Source organism: Coregonus lavaretus, assembly GCF_964263955.1.
Source record: "Coregonus lavaretus genome assembly, contig: HAP1_SCAFFOLD_298, whole genome shotgun sequence".
In the NCBI taxonomy this organism is placed as follows: Eukaryota; Metazoa; Chordata; class Actinopteri; order Salmoniformes; family Salmonidae; genus Coregonus; species Coregonus lavaretus.
Window position 1 is genome coordinate 238,012 of NW_028157548.1, and position 21,494 is coordinate 259,505.

The 21,494-nt window shown below is 40.3% G+C and overlaps 1 protein-coding gene across 1 annotated transcript; it reads left to right on the forward strand.

Moving 5' to 3' along the window:
• Positions 1 to 811: 811 nt before the first annotated feature.
• On the forward strand, positions 812 to 18,980 carry LOC311125285 (uncharacterized protein; the record flags this gene model as incomplete). The annotated part of the gene is made up of 3 exons (XM_084199332.1): positions 812 to 1,028; positions 10,762 to 11,130; positions 17,621 to 18,980. 3 exons carry the CDS (start codon positions 812 to 814, stop codon positions 18,688 to 18,690), a joined length of 1,656 nt encoding a protein of 551 aa, XP_084055458.1. The 3' UTR covers positions 18,691 to 18,980.
• Positions 18,981 to 21,494: the final 2,514 nt, after the last annotated feature.

Consider the following 21,494-nt stretch of genomic DNA (forward strand, 5'->3'; position numbering starts at 1 on the left):
GTATTTAATTCTAATTTTAATTAATTAATGACACATTTAAGTAATTATTTAATGGTGTATTTATTTATTTAATTGTGGCACTTTTAGTCCTCCATACTCGTGATCCTCACAGCCTTCACTCTACCCAGCACTTTCTCCACCAGTTTGGATATCTCAAAATGGTTTCTTCCAGATTGGTAATTCAATCAGCTGCTCCTCATTAACAAACCGTATTTTCTTCCTACAAGATACGAAGTGACATTCTCATCCTATTGTTTCCAATGGGAGCACATTAATCATACTGGGCAGAACAAGCAAGGAAGTGGGCAGAGCCAAGCAGGAGCAAGAGAGGTCCTATTGGCCCGTTCTATAATCTATTTGCATATTTCCTTTAGGGAACGCCTACTTTGTGAAGATTGCCCATGTGCAATAACTCAATTCGCCCTTGCACTCCTTCTAAACAACGCAATTTTTTGAAACTTTGGCAAAGGGTAAAGTCTATTAACCCTCCTGTTGTCCTGGGGTCATTCTGACCCCAAATTAAATATTTTGCCGACAAAATATGTTTTTTATTCATCAATTGGTCTGAAAATAACGGTAGTTGTTTAATACTATGCTCTTTATGATTCAAACAAATTTGAAGTAATTTGATTGAATTATGGGTGTTTTACTAAATGTAATAACTTCTGTTGTCCTCTGGGGTCAAAAAGACCCCGCAGCACAAAGTTTACATACTGCTTGGCAAAACATCTTTGATCATGTTTCTTTGATGTGTGGGGTCAAGCAATGGTTATGACAACAACAACAACAACAAAAAAGGAAATGTAAGGAAATGGATGAACGTGATGATGACGTAGAATCTGAAGCTGGTATGGAAGAAGTGTCAGAAGTGGAGCACTGCACCTATTATGATGAAGAATCAACAGATGAGGTAGAATCTGAAGTTGAAATGGAAGAAGTGTCAGAAGTGGAGGACATCATCTATTATGATGAAGACGAAGAATCAACAGATGAGGTAGAATCTGAGGAAGAGGACCCAGCTGAGATGGGTCCTCTTCCACAGATTCTACCTCATCTGTTGATTCCACAGATTCTACCTCATCTGTTGATTCTTCGTCTTCATCATAATAGATGATGTCCTCCACTTCTGACACTTCTTCCATTTCAACTTCAGATTCTACCTCATCTGTTGATTCTTCATCATAATAGGTGCAGTGCTCCACTTCTGACACTTCTTCCATACCAGCTTCAGATTCTACGTCATCATCACGTTCATCCATTTCCTTATATTCATAATCATCTTCCATTTCTGCAGCAGGAGATGTGGGGGAATCTTCGGAGGAAGAAGTAGCATGCTGTCTGTATGTTGGATCTATCACCTCATCATTATGTTCCTCCTCTTCTGACCCTGAACCCTCTTCATCAGTTGATTCATCCTCATTATGTGCAGCATTGTCCTCCTGGTCATTATTTTCTTTTATTTCAAAAATTATCTTGCAAGCCTCCTGTGCATTATAAAACTTCTGCCTCCTCATTGTGCTGCCTGTCTCTCTCAGACTAAAATGTGAAATGCCCAAACACCTGTGAGAAAATACTTTTTTTTTTTTTTTTGTCATAACCATTGCTTGACCCCACACATCAAAGAAACATGATCAAAGATGTTTTGACCCCACACATCAAAGAAACATGATCAAAGATGTTTTGCCAAGCAGTATGTAAACTTTGTGCTGCGGGGTCTTTTTGATCCCAGAGGACAACAGAAGTTATTACATTTAGTAAAACACCCATAATTCAATCAAATTACTTCAAATTTGTTTGAATCATAAAGAGCATAGTATTAAACAACTAACGTTATTTTCAGACTAAAGATGTAACACAGAATTGATTGAAAATGTATACTGTATGCTTTATAAACAGTCAAACCAGGCGGGGTCATTTTTGACGCCAGAGGACAAAAGGTGTGATTATGGGCTGTCATTAATAAAAATAAAATGATTCAAAAACAGCATCCTCACTAAACTTTTACAAATACCACTCAGTGATAAGTCAAATAGTCAAAATAATAATAGGTCAAAATATTTCATAGTTTCATTGTATTTTTACTTAAAAACAGGGTATACTTTTATGTAAACAAGGTCTATTGGCTCTAAATTCCAAAACAAATGAAAAAAATTCTAGTAATGGGTTGAACAGAAGTAAGACTAAAGATGTAACACATAATTGATTGAAAATGTATACTGTATGCTTTATAAACAGTCAAACCAGGCGGGGTCATTTTTGACCCCAGAGGACAAAAGGTGTGATTATGGGCTGTCATTAATAAAAATAAAATGATTCAAAAACAGCATCCTCACTAAACTTTTACAAATACCACTCAGTGATAAGTCAAATAGTCAAAATAATAATAGGTCAAAATAATTCATAGTTTCATTGTATTTTTACTTAAAAACAGGGTATACTTTTATGTAAACAAGGTCTATTGGCTCTAAATTCCAAAACAAATGAAAAAAATTCTAGTAATGGGTTGAACAGAAGTAAGATTAAAGATGTAACACAGAATTGATTGAAAATGTATACTGTATGCTTTATAAACAGTCAAACCAGGCGGGGTCATTTTTGACCCCAGAGGACAAAAGGCGTAAGGCATTTGGGAGGACAACACGGTTAAACGTAGTCCATTCTGTTTGTTACAGATTCTCCCACTGGGCAAGAGAGAGCATTTATTTTTCATGCATCCAATACATTCCATACATGGAACGCCTACTCTGTTATTACGTATGTATTAACTTATTTCCGGATATCTTCTCAACTACCCACAATGCACAAAAAACTGAAAGCATTGTATTTTTATTTTGTAAATTTTATTTCACCTTCATTTAACCAGGTAAGCCAGTTGAGAACAAGTTCTCATTTACAACTGCGACCTGGCCAAGATAAAGCAAAGCAGTGCGATAAAAACAACAACACAGAGTTACATATGGGGTAAAAAAACAAAGTCCGAAAATACAACAGAAAATATATATACAGTGTGTGCAAATGTAGCAAGTTATGGAGGTAAGGCAATAAATAGGCTATAGTGCAAAATAATTACAATTAGTATTAACACTGGAATGCTAGATGTGCAAGAGATTATGTGCAAATAGAGATACTGGGGTGCAAAAGAGCAAAATAAATAACAATATAGGGATGAGGTAGTTGGGTGGGCTCATTTCAGAATGGCTGTGTACAGGTGCAGTGATCGGTAAGCTGCTCTGACAACTGACGCTTAAAGTTAGTGAGGGAGATAAGAGTCTCCAGCTTCAGAGATTTTTGCAGTTTGTTCCAGTCATTGGCAGCAGAGAACTGGAAGGAATGGCTGCCAAAGGAGGTGTTGGCTTTGGGGATGACCAGTGAGCAGGGGCGGCCTGTTCAATAGGGCGATATGGGCGACGCACTGCCAAACGGGAAAAGGAAGGGATTTTTTTTCTAATCAATTATATCACGGCAACAGTAGTTATCAGTGTTGTAATCTATACGTCTGATCTGCCACAGTGCCACACTGCCACTAAATGTCGAATCAGGCTAAAGTCGTGCTTCAAATGGCTCCCCCCCCTTTTGGGGCGATTTCAGTCAGGTTGAAAATCGCCCATAAGTCTGTCATAGACTCCCATGTAAAATCTATTTTTTTCAAATATCAGACCTTTCAATACAATCTCTATGGGTGTCTGAGGGCTTGCACTTACGCGCTTTCGTCATACGTAACGTAACCATGAACGTAACTAAGAAAAGAGCGGATTGTGTCTTTGAAAGAAGTTCCTTTTTGTCGGCGAACAAATGAAGATAAATTGGCAACGAAACAATTAGGACCTCCCAGACCAAATTTAATAATTCAACAGGTTTCTACTAAAGGCGGAAAGTCCTACACCCGAGGAAAAAATAACATTGCCACTCAACTGGATGAGGGATACAGGCTAGCTGTCCGCCGCCACAACGATGAGGTTAGTGTTGATAATCACAAGTTTACTGGAGAACTGAGACCAAGTAGAGACTTTGGACAGGGTGGATATGGTATAATAAAGGCAGTTTATTCAGAGGTAAAGATATCTGGAATCGCGTGCACGGACCCGTTCGTCAAACTCTTAGGGAGCTATACATTAAGCCCCATTACTTACCATATCAGATAAGAGAAATTGCTGCAGCTACATATATTTTACATCCTGGCCCTACATAGTTCACTATTTGCATCACTTACCAAAATATTACATGTGGTCATATATGCTTGGAAAGTGGAGATGCCATAGAACGTCAAAAAAGTAAACATTGCTGGAGACACATTGCCGTTTTGGAGAAGACATCGCGTTTGCTAGCGAAGAGATTTGTTGTGGCAAATGAACTTGGGCTGGGAATTGCCAGGGACCTCACGATAAGATATATGCAAATTTGCGAGTCTCATGATTCTATACGTATTGCGATTCGATACTGTGATTTTATTGCGCACCATATGTCTGTTGCAGAGGGATCAGAAAGCCATGAGAACGAGTTTTGATCAGTCATGGAAATAAAAGTGCTGAAAACAAATTTGCTCCCAATGTGAAAAGATTGAGAACAAGCTATGAAGGAACAATAATGGTATTTTGGTGCAGGTACAGCCAACTAGCGCTAAAATATTGCGATATTGTCAATACAGTATATCGTAAAGTATCACTATGTAACTCGATTTCTTTCACCCCAATCCCTCATATTAACGGTAAATAACTGAATTGTTTGCCCCACATTTAGCTAAGATGATTAGCTAGCCAGCTAAAATGTTTTATTTAGTTAGCAGTCGCATCTACAATAGTTTACTGTCAATAACATGTCTCCAAAAATGACGTGGTGTCTCCAATTGTGTTGACATTTTACAATTGCGATGCGCATCCATGAGTATCCACTTTCTGTAGCTCAGCTGGTAGAGCACTGCGCTTGTAACGCCAAGGTAGTGGGTTCGATCCCCGGGACCACCCATACACAAAAATGTATGCACGCATGACTGTAAGTCGCTTTGGATAAAAGCGTCTGCTAAATGGCATATTATTATTATTATTATTATTATTATTATTATTATTATTATTATTATCTGAAGAGAGCCCCGAAACATTGTGTGCAGACATTTTATGCAATAAATGAAGTAGGTTGAATCTAGTAGTTCTGATCTTCTGATTGGTCCTGATGAGTTGGGCGAGGTCCCCTCCAGGCTACTGTCACTGTTGCATTGGCTCTGAGTCGGGTTCTCTGTCTTCAAATGTTCAGCCTAAGAGAGGGGATTTTTGTGTGTGTGTGTGTGTGTGTGTTTAACAGTGATGATGTGTGTGTGTGTGTGTGTGTGTTTAACAGTGATGATGTGTGTGTGTGTGTGTTTGTGTGTGTGTGTGTGTGTGTCCTCAGAGCAAGAACTCGTGAGTTGGAAGAACTGAGAGGCCTATGGCGTGGGTGTTGTCCTTGGCCACCTGCTGACAAGGCTGACAAGATAGGACCCTTTTGTCCATTGTTATTGGATAGGAACAGAACTTATAACCAGCTCCTGACCTAAATAGATCTTAGCACAACATTTTACTCAACATATCATATTCCATATTCACTATAACAAATATATTTACTACGACATTAGCAAGAACCGCCACATCCTCAGCCGGCTAATCCAGTGTGTGAAGTTTTGCGGAGTGTTTGAGTTAGCTTTGCGAGGCAAAGATGAAACTGAGGGCTCCACCAACCCTGGTAAGCCAACACTTTTGAGATCAGTCAATAAATGCTTCTGGTATTGACTTATATGCTGCCCCTGTCTTCATGTTGTTGCTGGACATATCTTTTTTAAAATGTGTGTAGGTCACCTAAATCATCAGAAAAATTGCCCCTCCTGAGAATTTTTTCAGGAGCCGCCACTGCCAGTGAGATATACCTGCTGGAGCGCATACTACGGGTGGGTGTTGCTATGGTGACCAGTGAGCTAAGGTAAGACAGGGATTTGCCTAGCAGTGATTTATAGATGACCTGGAGCCAGTGGGTTTGGCGACGAATATGTAGTGAGGGCCAGCCAACAAGAGCGTACAGGTCACAGTGGTGGGTAGTATATGGGGCTTTGGAGACAAAACGGATGGCACTGTGATAGACTACATCCAATTTGCTGAGTAGAGTGTTGGAGGCTATTTTGTAAATTACATCGCCGAAGTCAAGGATCGGTAGGATAGTCAGTTTTACGAGGGCATGTTTGGCAGTATGAGTGAAGGAGGCTTTGTTGCGAAATAGGAAGCCGATTCATGATTTAACTTTGGATTGGAGATTCTTAATGTGAGTCTGGAAGGAGAGTTTACAGTCTAACCAGACACCTAGGTATTTGATAGTTGTCCACATACTCTAGGTCAGACCCGCCGAGAGTAGTGATTCTAGTCGGGTGGGCGGGTGCAAGCAGCGTTCGGTTGAAGAGCATGCATTTAGTTTTACTAGTGTTTAAGAGCAGTTGGAGGCTACGGAAGGAGTGTTGTATGGCATTGAAGCTCGTCTGTTTGGGCACAGACCTGGATAGTATGATAGAGCTCTGCAGGCTATCTATACAGTAGATTGCAACCCCACCCCCTTTGGCAGTTCTATCGAGACGGAAAATGTTGTAGTTGAGGATGGACATTTCTGAATTTTTGGTGGCCTTCCTAAGCCAGGATTCAGACACTGCTAGAACATCAGGGTTGGCAGAGTGTGCTAATGCAGTGAATAACTGAAACTTAGGGAGGAGGCTTCGGATGTTAACGTGCAAGAAACCAAGACTTTTACGGTTACAGAAGTCACCAAATTATAACGCCTGGGGAGTAGGAGTGATACTGGGGGCTACAGGGCCTGGGTTAACCTCTACATCACCAGAGAAACAGAGGAGGAGTAGAATAAGGATACGGTTAAAGGCTTTAAGTACTGGTCTTCTAGTGCGTTGGGTACAGAGAAAAAAAGGGGCAGATTTCCGGGCATTGTAGAATAGATTCAGGGCATTATGTACAGACAAGGATATGGAAGGATATGAGTACAGTGGAGGTAAACCTAAGCATTGGGTAACGATGAAAGAGATAGCATCACTGGAGGCACCGATTGAGTCGGTCTCAGCGTGTATGGGGGGTGGAACAAAGGAGCTATCTAAGGCAGGTTGAGCTGGGCTGGGGGATCTACAGTGAAATAGTACAATAAGAAATAACCGAAACAGCAATAAGCAAGGCATATTGACATGGGAGAGAGGCATAAAGCAATCACAGGGATTATTCGAGAGAGCTAAGACAACAGCTGGTAATGGCGACAAAGTTTGGGCTGAGGCTAAACATAAACAGGATGCGGTACCGTATAAAGGAACAGTCCAGCAGGCATCAGCTGTATAGCTGAGTTATCGTAAGGTCCGGTGAACAGCAATAGGAGAGTTCGGAGGTAGTTCGGGGGCTGCTACAGCACTGGCTAGCAAGAGGCCACAGCTTGCGTGTGCTAGCGGGCCGGGGCTAGCAGATGGATCTTTGTGGTCGACGTCGTAACGGGAAGCCTGTTGAAACCACATCAGACGATTTCGTCGGCAGACCAGTCATGTTGGATCGGCGGGGCTCCGTGTCAACACTAGGAGGTCCTGTCCGGTTGACAGAGAGGAAGATAGCTGGGAGATGGGCTTGGGGCTAGCTCAAGGCTGATTAGCCAACAACAACATCCATTTGGTTGCAGCTAGCTAGTTGCGATGATCCGGTGTTAAAGGTCCAGTGATTCAGTGATTCCGGCAGAAAAACCGATATGTTCTGGGTCGATAACGCGCTGTGCAGACAGTGCAGACTGGCCGATATTAGTCGAGGCTAGAGCTGGCTGGTAGGTAGTGCAGGCCACAGACAATGGTGAAAAACCGCTAACGGTGGCTAATAGCAAGTAGCTAGTTAACTGGCTACTCCCGTCCAGTAGACAGAGAGGTAGATAGCCGGGATATGGGCCTGGCTCGAAGGCTAGCTCAAGGCTAACTGGTGCTTGCTTCGGGGGCAGTGGTGATTAGCCAAACAGCAACATCCATTCGGTTGCGGCTAGCTAGCTCGCTAGTTGCGATCCGGTGTTAATGTCCAGAGATTCAGTTATTCCGGCAGAAAATCCGATGTTCTGGGTGAAAACCGCTAACGGTGGCTAATAGCAAGTAGCTAGTTAGCTGGCTAGCTAGTTTCAGCTGGAGATTCTAGATAAAAGGTAAGTCAATAATATAATCCGTTCCACATAGAGTGAGGCGGGTTACAGTAAAGTATATTTTGTAGAAGGATGAAAAGTGTGATAGGGAAATATGTACGAAAAATACAAAAAAATACAAAAAAACTGGCTATTTACACGGACACACAACAAAGAACACGACTGCACTGCTACGCCATCTTGGAACGCCAAGAGTGTGAAAAGCTGTCATTAAGACAAAGGGTGGCTACTGTAAAGAATATAAAATATAAATTATATTTTGATTTGTTTAACACTTTTTTGGTTACTACATGATTCCATAGGTGTTATTTCATAGTTTTGATGTCCTCACTATTATTCTACAATGTAGAATAATAGTAAAAATAAAGAAAATCCCTTGAATGAGTAGGTGTGTCCAAACTTTTGACTGGTAGTGTACATATACACATATAAATACACATACACAGACATATATATATATATATATATCTTTTAAAAATATATTATCGTATCTGAAGATTATGTCTTTGTTAAATGTTTTTCATGAAGAAATTGAATGTTGTTTACGTTAGTATATGTTTTAGTGTAACGTCATGTACAACAGACAGGAAGTGTGTTGTAGACAGGGGAGACTGGTGATTGGCCAGAAGAGGGAGCTTCATTGTTTATAAATAGGGGTTAAACGAAGAAGAAAGTCAGAACGGCCATGGCAATCTGAGGAGCCGTTCTCCGGACACCGCGGGTCTGTACTTATGCTGTAACCTCGTGATTTTAATAAAAGCCTCTAATACGATGCAGCATAAACGGACTCTTTGTTGACAGCAATAATGGCCACCATTCACCCGATACGACAATATTTTCCTTCATTATTTTCCACTAACCCTACCACCTCTCCCCTAATTGGAGCAAACTAATGAACAACAACACTTAGGCCTATGTCTGTCTGTATGTGCACTACCGGTCAAACGTTTTAGAACACCTACTCATTCACCTACTCATACTTTTATTTGGGTTTCTGTGCAAAGTATATGATTTGAATGTTTCTTTAAGCCTGCAGCTAGTTACTTGAAATGAGACATATAATCATGCCAAAACATGATTAAAAAATGCAATTCATTGACAGAGAGATAGCTAGATAATGAAACACAAATTTACATTTACAGTAGCTGGCTATTCAAACTGTAACATTGACCTACTTTCAATACATTTGATAAAATGTCCATGGAGTTCTCTTCATACTATCAAAACAATTCTTATTGCATGCTGAATATTTCAAGTGCACTCGAAACATTATATTTATCTTATTTCAGTCATCGGGAGCTAGATATATCTGTTTCTCTTCATCAAACAGCAGTTTTCACAAGAGGCATGCCATTGGCTGCCTTGATCACGAGGGTTATGTACGGGACCTCTGATTGGTTCCGAGTTTAGGAGTTCGGCAATGTTGCCTGAGCAGTTGAAATATATTTTTTATGAGAAAATGTGCAAGAATTGAAGGTTTAAGGGGCCAACAAATGTTATAGTCATCATAACAATATTTTACTGTCATGTATAAAAAATCAGGTCCTTCCTGGACTGGGATCGATTAATTTCACTATTTTCGTCTTATGCCCACCAGCTAATAACACAACCACACCACAGATAGAACAATGAGCCAGATATTTCACCTGATGTATAATGTGAAGCATCCTGTTGTTTCCACTCACTACCAAATATGGTGTTGAGAGGAAGTCCAGTGGGAGAACAGGTAGCCAGATGGATTTTGAAGACGTTCTGCTAATTTTCTCAGTTTCCTGTTTCCGTAACTAGAATCTGTAACAAACAGAATGGACTACGTTTAATAGACTTTACCCTTTGCCAAAGTTTCTAAAAAAGTAGGCGTTCCCTAAATATGCAAATAGATTCTAGAACGGGCCAATAGGACCTCTCTTGCTCCTGCTTGGCTCTGCCCACCTCCTTGCTTGTTCTGCCCACTATGATTAATTTGCTCCCATTGGAAACGACAGGTGTAGATCTTCACCGACTAGGTGAAACATCTGTTGATGTGCCCTTGAGCAAGGCACTTAACCCTAATTGCTCCTGTAAATCGCTCTGGATAAGAGCGTCTGGTAAATGACAAAAAAAAAAAAAAAAAAAAAAGACTGCGTTACCCACTCCAGTCAGCAGATGGCGATGTGGGGCTTTAAGGCTATGCTGCTAGTGTGACGTATAATCTAGTGGACGGGACGCTTCTTTCAACAGCAGCAACAGTTAGTCAGACACCTCGGTAGCTTGCTAGACAAAATAGCCCAACCAATAAAGCTCTTTAGACGCTTTCGTGTATATTAGCCACTGTGTTTTAAACCCACTTCTGTCGTGTAGTTAGTTATCCCATTTAATTTCATATTTACGGTGTTGTTGTTATTGGTCAGCTAGCTGGCTGGTTAAGTTAGCACTAGCCTAGCTAGCTAACATCCCCGACCATGAGCTCACTAAGCTACTCTCCTCCTGCTAAAGAAGAGGAGGTCTGCTGGACGGAGAAAGAAGCTCTAGTGAAAGAGGAGGAGGAAGAGGAGGATGTTACAATACAAAAACAAGTAGAGGGTGAGGCTGTTACCGTGAAAGAAGAAGAGAAAGACGTTACAGTGAAAGAAGAGGAAGACGCGTTCAGAGTGAAAGAGGAGGAGGATGTTACAGTGAAAGAAGAGGGAGACGCGTTCAGAGTGAAAGAGGAGGAGGATGTTACAGTGAAAGAAGAGGAAGACGCGTTCAGAGTGAAAGAGGAGGAGGATGTTACAGTGAAAGAAGAGGAGGCTCCCGTGTTTGGAGTGAAAGAGGAGGAGGAGGAGATGACTGTCACATCGAAAAAGGAGGAGGAAGAAGAGGAGGAAACTGGATATCTGGTTCCGGTTTCCCAAAGGCATCTTAAGGCATCCAATGGTTCTAATGATGAACTTAGCAGTAAGATACTTTTGAGAAACCGGGCCCTGATTAACACTAGTAAGTACTGTCTTAAAAACAGAGGCACAAACTCTGCAGTTGTTGAACTGATGTGTGGTGTTAAAGGGGGAATCTGCAGTTGCTACATCCATATTTGGACTTTTAAATTATTTATATATATCCATTGATTCTTGAAGAATATAACACATGCCTCATGAGCTTAGTTCAACTGCTGTACCCCATCAGATCCCAAAATAAGCTTTTTTTACTCCAATGTTTAGAAACAATGTAAATGTAAACCAACACTGTATAGCCTCAACATGGTTAAAACTATTATGTTGATATCATGGATGGTCAGTCCTTGGATCCATAGGTCTGTCTATGAATTTGAGAGTAATTACATTTCTCCAGTCCCATCCTCATCTTATTACCAAAACAGTGGTGGAATGACAGCTTTGTTATTGTTTGAACTGCAGATTGGTTGATTGATTGATGTGTGGCTTTTTTAAAAGGGGAAACCCAGCAATAAAATGACTGCCCAGAGACTTGGTTTGGTAAATAGCTGAGGGATGGGGGCTGGAGAAATGTAACCACTCTCAAATTTATAGAGAAAGCTATTGTAGCAACCTTAACCCAAAACCTAGCGACCTCATCAATAAGTTCAGACATCTTGGTATAACAGTTATAAGGTGTTGGCTTGACAGTCTCTGGACCCAGGTTTGAGTCCAGCTCAGGGCTACCGCTGGAATTCACTACACTATGAATACAAGGACTGGCCATCCATAAGGTCAAAATCATAGTTTTAACCTGGTTTTGAAGATATACAGTGTTTGTTTACAACCAGTGGCATTATACAAGCTTATGTTTTGGTTTTTGATGGGGAAATACATTTGAGGCATTTATAAGTTATATTCTTCAAGAATCAATGGCTATACAGTATATGGGTCTTTCTATAACTGCCAGTGAGGATTTCCTTGCATTTATGGCAGTGTAGTTCCCTTAAGGGTCAGTCAACTTTGGTAAAACATACTATGGTGAGTCGTGACTTTGGTTGAAGCATCTAAAATCACACCTGACAAGGCCAAGGCCAATGAAATCCACGCCTCGCTGGAAGCCCCGCCTTCCACAGGTGATGAGCGTTAGGCTCGGATTAATTCCTTCAATTATTCCGCTCTTTACCTCGTTGTGAACAGGAACGATTCATGCTACAGGTGTAGATCTTACTTACAAGCTACCTGCCCAAATACATAGTGCCAACTGTAAAGTTTGGTGGAGAAGGAATAATGGTCTGGGGCTGTTTTCATGGTTCATGCTCCTTAGTTCCTCCTTAGTTTACAGTGGGTCTATGTTGTTGTTAGGTGAAGTTATGGGTCCTACAGTAGGTCTATGTTGTTAAGTGAAGTTATGGGTCCTACAGTAGGTCTATGTTGTTAGGTGAAGTTATGGGTCCTACAGTAGGTCTATGTTGTTAGGTGAAGTTATGGGTCCTACAGTAGGTCTATGTTGTTAGGTGAAGTTATGGGTCCTACAGTAGGTCTATGTTGTTGTTAGGTGAAGTTATGGGTCCTACAGTAGGTTTATATTGTTAGGTGAAGTTATGGGTCCTACAGTAGGTCTATGTTGTTGTTAGGTGAAGTTATGGGTCCTACAGTAGGTCTGTGTTATTGTTAGGTGAAGTTATGGGTCCTACAGTAGGTCTATGTTGTTAGGTGAAGTTATGGGTCCTACAGTAGGTCTATGTTTTTAGGTGAAGTTATGGGTCCTACATTAGGTCTATGTTGTTAGGTAAAGTTATGGGTCCTACAGTAGGTCTATGTTGTTAGGTGAAGTTATGGGTCCTACAGTAGGTCTGTGTTATTGTTAGGTGAAGTTATGGGTCCTACAGTAGGTCTATGTTGTTAGGTGAAGTTATGGGTCCTACATTAAGTCTATGTTGTTAGGTAAAGTTATGGGTCCTACAGTAGGTCTATGTTGTTAGGTGAAGTTATGGGTCCTACAGTAGGTCTATGTTGTTAGGTGAAGTTATGGGTCCTACATTAGGTCTATGTTGTTAGGTGAAGTTATGGGTCCTACAGTAGGTATATGTTGTTAGGTGAAGTTATGGGTCCTACAGTAGGTCTATGTTGTTAGTTGAAGTTATGGGTCCTACAGTAGGTATATGTTGTTAGGTAAAGTTATGGGTCCTACAGTAGGTCTGTGTTATTGTTAGGTGAAGTTATGGGTCCTACAGTAGGTCTATGTTGTAGGTGAAGTTATGGGTCCTACAGTAGGTCTATGTTGTTAGGTAAAGTTATGGGTCCTACAGTAGGTCCAGCATCACATTTAGCTATATGAATAGCAAAACTACATAGAGCCTAAACTATTTAGCGTTTTCTTAATTCTATGGAAACGTATTTTGAGAACGGAATTGGTACGGAAATTGCGATCCGATCTGCCTCTGTAGTTCACTGTTAAACACATTTTCACAAGTTTCGGGGACTTCTGCATCTCTATTAGACTCTGGCAGGACGCTGTTTCCGCAGCTAGCAAAACCGAACCTGCTTGGTGCCGCTCATTGCCGCGTGTTCTTGTCTGTCATTGTTGTTCAGCTGCTGATTTTGACAAGGCATTTTGATTTCCGTACCAATTCCATTCTCAAAATACGTTTCCATAGAATTAAGAAAACGCTAAATAGTTTAGGCTCTATGTAGTTTTGCCACTCCTACAGGGCATAAATATGATGGCGTCAAAGTTTGAAAAAGGCAACTGCGGTGTCAGTATTATGAGAAGTGGCGAGGCCATGGAGCAGGGCCTCAGAGACTGCTGCCGGTCCATCCGTATCGGTAAGATCCTAATCCAGAGTGACGAGGACACCCAGAAGGCCAAAGTCTACTACGCCAAGTTCCCCCCAGACATCAGCAGGAGGAAAGTCCTCCTCATGTACAGGTTCTGACTGAACATGGTCTCCAGCCCAAACATATCATCCTCCTGAGTCTCTTCTCCACCCCTCACGGTGCCAAATCCATCATTCAAGAATTCCCAGAAATCACCATACTGACCACCGAGGTGCACCCTGTGGCTCCCACACACTTTGGCCAGAGGTACTTTGGGACAGACTAGTCAGCCCTCCAGGGCCATTCAATGGGACACCATACTATGAGAACCAACCATTGAATGGTCCCTCTCTCGGTTAAATGCGGAAGACACATTTCAGTTGAATGCATTCAGTTGTACAACTGACTAGGTATCCCGCTTTCCATTTTCCTCTCTGTCTGATGTCAGTTTGTCCACTTATTTCAAAAGGAGTTGTTACCCTGCTGAAGAATGTTGCTTTGCTGTGTACGCCGCCTTAACCTGTACTCCTCAGTCTGACAAAAACAATGCAAAGATTTTCCTGGAAACAGAAAAAGCACATTCCATGCAGGTCTTTTAGGAACTAGTCTAGCGAGCTTGCATGTACTGCTGCCATTTTATTTATTCAGTTATGGTAATTCATTCTATGTTGTTTTTCCTCATTTAGAAAGTCTAAATAATTCAAATAATTTTTTTCTATGTATTCTATTCAGAGTATGTGAGCGTAGTTGAGCGGTCGGAAATCCTGCTCACCGCTCCGGCGCGCCACAGCCTTTCCAGCCGCTCCGCTAAAAACCGCTCCGCGCTCACAAAAACAAATAAATGCCGCTCCAAATTCGCTCCATTCATTAAAATCACAATTTAACCAACACCCATCTATTCTTTGGACTACCTGGACCTACCATTTGGTTTTTAAGTACTGAAACCAAACCATATGATTTGAATGAAAAGTATTTTAATAAACATGAAAAGGTGAATGCTCATCATTTCAAATAGGCTACATGCCGTATTAAACATAATATAAACACTAAATAGGTCAGGAGCCAGACAGGGAGCCTAAGAAGGAACAAAAAATAATTATTTAGGCTATAATATTTCAATTATTTCAAGGATATAGCCTACAAAGAAATACATTTGCGAGAGCGACACAATAGGCTGGAAGGAAGATAAAGGGCTCAGCATTTAAACAACATTTTGTTGTATTAAATCATTTGAGTCTATAAATTGCACATATAGGCTGTGACTTACTTAGAATTAAATGCAAATGAAAAGAATAATGCCTTATTAGGCTCAGTCTACAGGGCCTTTGAATTCATTTTTAGAAATACCAGTTTGGCCAATCTGTGGCTTCAGGCTCATGCTGAAAATATCCTCTCCGCGCACCTTGAACGTTGGGCCAAAATCAATGATGGCCTATTGTATAGATAATAGAAAGAAAATGAATGAAATGTTTAAGAGATCTGATTTTTAGTTTATTAATACTTTGCTACAATGACACAGTTATCTACCCACCTCGTTCCTTTCTTTTAGCATGTGTCCTCTGTAGCTCAGCTGGTAGAGCACGGCGCTTGTAACGCCAGGGTAGTGGGTTCGATCCCCGGGACCACCCATACGTAAAAATGTATGCACACTTGACTGTAAGTCGCTTTGGATAAAAGCGTCTGCTAAATGACATATTATTATTATTATTATTATTTTGTTAGGTGAAGTTATGGGTCCTACAGTAGGTCTGTGTTATTGTTAGGTGAGGTTATGGGTCCTACAGTAGGTCTATGTTGTTGGGTGAAGTTATGGGTCCTACAGTAGGTCTATGTTGTTAGGTGTTGTTAGGTGAATTCATGGGTCCTACAGTAGGTTGATGTTGTTAGGTGAAGTTATGGGTCCTACAGTAGGTCTATGTTGTTAGGTGATGTTATGGGTTCTACAGTAGGTCTACGTTGTTGTTTGGTGAAGTTATGGGTCCTACAGTAGGTCTATGTTGTTAGGTGAAGTTATGAGTCCTACAGTAGGTCTATGTTGTTAGGTGAAGTTATTGGTCCTACAGTAGGTCTATGTTGTTAGGTGAAGTTATGGGTCCTACAGTAGGTCTATGTTGTTAGGTGAAGTTATGGGTCCGTCTATGTTATATAAATACCTATTTTGGATGCAGCTCTTGTTAGCTTGAATGCTAACGCTCATTAACAGGCTGGTAGCAAAGCTAGCCAAAGAGCATTTTACTGGTTGAAGTTTAAATGTTTTTTAAGTATAAATCAGTTGTTTTGAGACGATGCCACAAACATTATATTAAGCAGGACATTCAAACGAGCCTTACAATTATAATCCTAAAGTAGTGTGAAATGCAGTCATAAGCAACCTGTAAATGGAGGCTATTGTTGCTGGCAGACTCTGAGAACTCCCCTGAGTTTTCCCCCACGGTGGTGAATTAGTGAATAGTGACACATAGCTTAATGTGAGTTTCCTTGAGTAGCACTCCTGATCTTCCACTGATAGTGCGCTGTAATATTCAGAATACGTTGTGAAAAACTAAAATCTTCGCTCACCATTGTTGCTCCACGCAGATATACTACATCAATAACTAGAGGTTATTAGCATGGAGGAGTTCAGATATACTACATCCATAACTAGAGGTTATTAGCATGGAGGAGTTCAGATATACTACATCCATAACTAGAGGTTATTAGCATGGAGGAGTTCAGATATACTACATCCATAACTAGAGGTTATTAGCATGGAGTTCAGATATACTACATCCATAACTAGAGGTTATTAGCATGGAGGAGTTCAGATATACTACATCAATAACTAGAGGTTATTAGCATGGAGGAGTTCAGATATACTACATCCATAACTAGAGGTTATTAGCATGGAGGAGTTCAGATAAACTACATCCATAACTAGAGGTTATTAGCATGGAGGAGTTCAGATATACTACATCCATAACTAGAGGTTATTAGCATGGAGGAGTTCAGATATACTACATCCATAACTAGAGGTTATTAGCATGGAGGAGTTCAGATATACTACATCCATAACTAGAGGTTATTAGCATGGAGGAGTTCAGATATACTACATCCATATCTAGCGGTTATTAGCATGGAGGAGTTCAGATATACTACATCCATAACTAGAGGTTATTAGCATGGAGGAGTTCAGATATACTACATCCATAACTAGAGGTTATTAGCATGGAGGAGTTCAGATATACTACATCCATAACTAGAGGTTATTAGCATGGAGGAGTTCAGATATACTACATCCATAACTAGAGGTTATTAGCATGGAGGAGTTCAGATATACTACATCCATAACTAGAGGTTATTAGCATGGAGGAGTTCAGATATACTACATCCATAACTAGAGGTTATTAGCATGGAGGAGTTTCTGCAGCCAAATTGTCTTGCATATCAACAAGCAGCAAACACAGAAAGGGTCCTATATTGGAGAGTAAAAGTCGTCTGGCACTCTGCTTAGGATTTCAACAACTTTAATAACTTATTTCGAGCCTAGAATCATCGATGTTACTACTAATGTGAAAAAATGACAAAATATGACTTGTTGCTCACTTGACTGTCTTAAGACAATTGTCAAATAATTTAAGACGTCAATTGTTGTACAATTTCATAGGTATGCTCTGGGTATCACCTTTTACCTCAAATAAACAGTGTATTTCTGCTGTTGTGGTTCTTTAACCATCTGTCTGACTTTGTCATTCACACAGGAGAGAGACGTGGCTATTGTGGATCCTCTGGGGAGCCTCAACAACATGATGCTGACGAGGCAGAAAGGTCTCTCTCCAGATCAGAACACCTTAAGAAAAACTATCTGAGACCCACTGGGAAGAAATCTCACTGCTGCTCTGACTGTGGGAAACGTTGCAAGTCTTCATCAGAACTTAAAATACACCAGCGCGTACACACAGGAGAGAAACCTTATAGCTGTGATCAATGTGGGAGGAGTTTTACTCGGTCAAGCTCCCTGATAGTGCACCAGAGAACACACACAGGAGAGAAACCTTACGACTGCTCTGACTGCGGAAAGACTTTTGTTAGTTTAAGAGATTTAAAATCACACCATAGAACACACACAGGAGAGAAATCACCATATAGCTGTACTCAATGTGGGAAGAGTTTTACTCGGTCAAGCTCCCTGATAGTTCACCAGAGAACACACACAGGAGAGAAACCTTATAGCTGTACTCAATGTGGGAAGTGTTTTGTTGCATCTTGCAATCTGATGATACACCAGAGAACACACACAGGAGAGAAACTTTATAGCTGTGATCAATGTGGGAAGAGTTTTACTCAGTCAAGCTCCCTGATAGTGCACCAGAGAACACACACAGGAGAGAAACCTTATCGCTGTACTCAATGTGGGAAGAGTTTTGTTGCATCTTGCGATCTGACAATACACCAGAGAACACACACAGGAGAGAAACCTTATAGCTGTGATCAATGTGGGAAGAGTTTTGGTACATCTGTGTATCTGACGATACACCAGAGAACACACACAGGAGAGAAAGCTTATGGCTGTAATCAATGTGGGAAGAGTTTTACTCAGTCAAGCGGCCTGGTAGTACACCAGAGAACGCACACAGGAGAGAAACCGTATAGCTGTACTCAATGTGGGAAGAGTTTTACTCAGTCAAGCGGCCTGGTAGTACACCAGAGAACACACACGGGAGAGAAACCTTATCACTGCTCTGACTGCAGAAAGAATTTTGTTAGGTTAAGAGATTTAAAATCACACCAGAGAACACACACAGGAGAGAAACAATTTAGCAGGAGATAAATGATATAGCTGGAGATAAATGATATAGCTGTGATCATGTGACAAGAGATACTTTGATAAAAGATCTCTGATCAAACATCAGAAAGTACATACATTAGTTGTTTCATGATATCAATGAAATAATGTCACAATGTAGAATGTTTTAACATTGTAGAAGGAGTACTTTAATTAATAATGTCACAATGTAGAACCCTAAACATTTCCCCCTGTTCTATTTATTTCAGCATGATATGGATATTAGCCTCTGGGAAAAACCCAGGCTATGAATTGAAAGAGTATTTATGTGATTTAACAAAAAGTAAAATAAAAAAAAGTTGTGTTCCACGTTAATCTAAATGCAGCTAGCTGTTTTCTACAAATTGTCCTCTGACCAGTGATGTACACATTATTCCCAGATTCCGTGTGGTTTTTGAGCTGTTAGTTTTAACAGGACGTGCAACCTCATCTCCCCCTTCTCGCGCAATTGATTTCAGTATATAATAAGTGTTGCGTTTTTCTTAGTTTTTGGGACCCTTACATTGAAATGCATCACTCCAAAATGTAGCTGACTGTCTTCTGCAGGTTGTCCTCTAACCAGTGAAGTAAAAGATATCTTCCATTTCCATGTGTTTTTTTAGTTGTGTTAGTTTCAACAGCACGTACAACCTGATCTCCCCCATAATCGATATCAGTGACTTATTGTCACTTGTCAAATCAACAGCGTTTTTGGTGCTTGTGCAGTTTAATAAGGTGCTCGTTTAAACAAAAATACCAGTAATTTAATTACTATTGTGGCACGTTTTTTAAATTATTTTTTTATAGGGTAGATCAGCTTAATATTGCAGATAGATTGTAACTTCCATCAATGTAATTGTCTGCATCACTTCCAATCCCCCGTTTATTTATATATATATACACACATACATACACACATATACATATACATTTACATACATACATACATATCCTTAAAAAATATATATATTTCCCTTTATTACTTTCCAACCCCACCACCCCTTCCCTAATTGGAGTAAACTAGTGAACAACAATGCTTAGGCCTCTACTTCCAGCTTATACATACTATATACATTTTATGGACACAGTCAATTTTACAATAATTATATTTTGTTTGTTTTTTCTCCTGAACTTCTTCTACTCTCAACCTCTCCGATCATTTTCATGATGTCCATCCGGTTTGCTTCTATATGCCATATCTTTCTAACTGTGCTCTTTCACAAAAGCTCCCAACCTATATACTTATTATGGACACAGTATGCTTACATTATTAGTTATCTTGTTATTAGTTGTTGTTATTAGTCCCATCCTTCAACTCCATTCAACACCTCCCATCTATCTCTTAACACCACCCATATTGGATTTCTATTTGCCATATATTTTTCAACTGTACTGTGATGTTTTACAAAAGTTCTGAACCTTTCTATTCTCATTGTTTCTACAGATTGTAAATTGAAAATAAACATTTTTGCTAAAATTATTATTATATTATTGATCGATTGACTATGACTTTTCAGCACATGTTTGTGTAGATAGTACATTTTATGTTTTAAATATACAGTTGATGTCGGAAGTTTACGTACAGGTTGGAGTCATTAAAACTAATTTTTCCAACCACTCCACAAATTTCTTGTTAACAAACTATAGTTTTGGCAAGTCGGTTAGGACATCTACTTTGAGCATGACACAAGCAATTTTTCCAACAATTGTTTACAGATTATTTCACTTATAATTCACTGTATCACAATTCCAGTGGGTCAGAAGTTTACATACACTAAGTTGTCTGTGCCTTTAAACAGCTTGGAAAATTCCAGAAAATGATGTCATGGCTTTAGAAGCTTCTGATAGGCTAATTGATATCATTTGAGTCAATTGGAGGTGTACCTGTGGATGTATTTCAAGGCCTACCTTCAAACTCAGTGCCTCTTTGCTTTACATCATGGGAAAATCAAAATAAATCAGCCAAGACCTCAGGAAAAAAATTGTATACCTCCACAAGTCTGGTACATCCTTGGGAGCAATTTCCAAACGCCTGAAGGTACCAAGTTCATCTGTACAAACAATAGTACGCAAATATTAACACAATGGGACCACGCAGCCGTCATACTGCTCAGGAAGGAGACGCGTTCTGTCTCCTAGAGATGAACGTACTTTGGTGCGGAAAGTGCGAATCAATCCCAGAACAACAGCAAAGGACCTTGTGAAGATGCTGGAGGAAACAGGTACAAAGGAAACAGGTACAAAAGTATCTATATCCACAGTAAAACGAGTCCAATATCGACATAACCTGCAAGGCCGCTCAGCAAGGAAGAAGCCACTGCTCCAAAACCGCCATAAAAATGCCAGACTACGGTTTGCAACTGCACATGGGGACAAAGATAGTACTTTTTGGGGTAATGTCCTCTGGTCTGATTAAACAAAAATAGATCTGTTTGGCCATAATGACCATCGTTATGTTTGTAGGAAAAGGGGGTTGCTTGCAAGCCGAAGAACACCATCCCAACCGTGAAGCACGGGGTTGGTAGCATCATGCTGTGGGGGTGCTTTGCTGGAGGAGGGACTGGTGCACTTCACAAAATAGATGGCATCATGAGGAAGGAAAATTATGTGGATATATTGAAGCAACATCTCAAGACATCAGTTAGGAAGTTAAAGCTTGATCGCAAATGGGTCTTCCAAATGGACAATGACCCCAAGCATACTTCCAAAGTTGTGGAAAAATGGCTTAAGGACAACAAAGTCAAGGTATTGGAGTGGCCATCACAAAGCCCTGACCTCAATCCTATAGAAAATGTGTGGCCAGAACTGAA